Source organism: Xylona heveae (genome assembly GCF_001619985.1).
Source record: "Xylona heveae TC161 unplaced genomic scaffold L228scaffold_25, whole genome shotgun sequence".
Classification (NCBI taxonomy): Eukaryota; Fungi; Ascomycota; class Xylonomycetes; order Xylonales; family Xylonaceae; genus Xylona; species Xylona heveae.
In genome coordinates, this window is record NW_017264217.1 from 1 (window position 1) to 2083 (window position 2083).

Genomic DNA, 2083 nt, shown 5'->3' on the forward strand with positions numbered 1-2083 from the left:
TTCATCACTTGCCCATCTTGTTATTGTTGATTCAAATGTAGAGTTGAAATCAGAGGTGTCTGTGACTGTTTGGTGCTGTTTCCTGCAAAGAGACCGTAATCGCTCAGCAACAAACTTTGTCATCTGTGGGACCCATGCATCCTTTAGTACTGTCCCGAAATTTTCTGTTGCCACATGTAAGCTGATAGCAGATTGTCCACCAAACTCTCGTAACCAGACAAGTGTTGTGGTTGCCTCTCCAATTGCTCTTCCGTAATGTACTGTGAGAGAAGAAACGTGTGCCAGGCTTGGATAGCGGGACCCTCGTTGGGAAGGCCAATTTGCAGCTACTAGTTTTCCCTGCAGTGGGCGAAGGTCCAAAACATCCGATCGTAAATAAGGCCACCCAGATAAAAATAGGCCTGGACACACTCTTTTTACCACGCTAGATAATACCCGTGCATCACCAGTAAAACAGCAATTGCTCATACGCTCGAAGATGGAGACCCCTTCACAAATCGCAATGCTCAAATCATCCCGCCCCTTTCTAGTCCACCTCGATACAAGATCATCAAAGGCAGCCTCGAAAAGATAACTAAATTCTACCAAAATACCAGGAAAACTCTGTGTAGTAGATAATTAGCGGCGGATAACAGTCAATACCTACCTGACTTTACTTACATCGGGCAAGAATCGGTGCAACAAAGAGATGTACTCCGACGGGTAGGATTCAAAATAACTTATATACTCACGAAGCGGACGAAATATTTGAGTAATGGACCGTTGTGACGGCAGTAGCCTACTAACGTGGACCACGAAGATTTGTTCCATACGATACCCAACTAGTGAGTTTTCTATGGAGTCTATGATGCGGTTCCGCTCCCAGGCGAGTGGCTTTGAATAAATCAAACCATGGTTTGATTGTTGTTCCACATCTGTGGTCGGGGACCTTCCTTGCGATAGAGCAAGCAGCTGCCTCTGCTTTCTTCTCTCCCGTTGGCTGGAAACCTCCTCTCTCAATGTGATTGCCGCGCTGGTCCAACCCTTCGTTACGGTCAAATCATCTGGGTGATGTCGTATTGTGCTCTTGATTGTCGAGTAGCCTTGAAACTTTTCAGCCTGAAGCACATGTTGACATTCATTCTCCTCAGACATCATCTGCTGCAATGGACCGCAGATCCCGTTCTCGAGGAAGTCCGGAGGTCGCGATGCTTGAAAGTTGACGTATTGAGGGTTGAATCCCAGTGGATAGAAGTCCACTCCTGTCTCGTCCCACCCATACTCTTTCAGGATCTCGTTCCTGTCTCCCAAAAGGCTAAAAACTTGTGGTACCCCATCAAGCTCACTCTGATGATGGATATTAACCGCTGGTGCAAATGAAGCAAGCAGGAGGGCTTCTACATCGCAGAATGAATCGAGTTTCGAAACAAATGCATAATCCTCATCTGGCTCAATGCTGACATTGCTTCCATAGTCGTAGCAGTGAAAGGCTGGCAGATTATCGGTCCAAAAGGTGTCTTGGGAGTGTTGGAGTACAAGATCTTGCCAGGCTGTCACAAAACATTCTTGGAAATACCGCCACTCCCGTGTGTGGAGAGTGCAGCTCTCATTCTTTCCAAGCTGCCAGGTGGGAAGGAGGCCACGATCCACAAGACTGTCGTTGGTACGAAAGATCTCTTGCACATAAGCCAGGAGCACTCGAGCATGCCGGGCTTCCAGTGCACTCCGTTTGGCTCCTGAACGTAGCTGTTGACGTGTAGGAGATTCAGCTGAGAGACCAGCCTGGCTCCGAGGGTGCATCACAACAAACCACTGCTCCCGCCCAGGACCAGTTCCAATGTGCAGAGTCCGATGGTGGAGGGAGAACTGAAGTTGCTGAGCAAGATTTCCACCATATGGTTTGCTCCACGACTGGAATGACATGGTATACACTTTCAGCACATCTTGTGGTCCATTGGGTGCAAGTGGTGTCATAACTCTACCAACAAACTCAACATAATCAAGAAAGTACTGATTGACCACCATATCATTCAAACCGAGTCGACGTGCTTCATCTTCGTCTCCATAGTTGATTTGATACTGGTTATAGAACAGCTCCATGGGC

The 2083-nt window shown here is 47.6% G+C and overlaps 1 protein-coding gene across 1 annotated transcript; it reads right to left on the minus strand.

Annotated features, from left to right (window-relative positions):
• Positions 1–143: 143 nt before the first annotated feature.
• Positions 144–2083, minus strand: L228DRAFT_264294 (hypothetical protein; the record flags this gene model as incomplete). The annotated part of the gene is made up of 3 exons (XM_018334556.1): positions 661–2083; positions 412–603; positions 144–326 (listed from the first exon to the last, which is right to left on the minus strand). Exons 1-3 carry the CDS (start codon positions 2077–2079, stop codon positions 144–146), a joined length of 1794 nt encoding a protein of 597 aa, XP_018184340.1. The 5' UTR covers positions 2080–2083.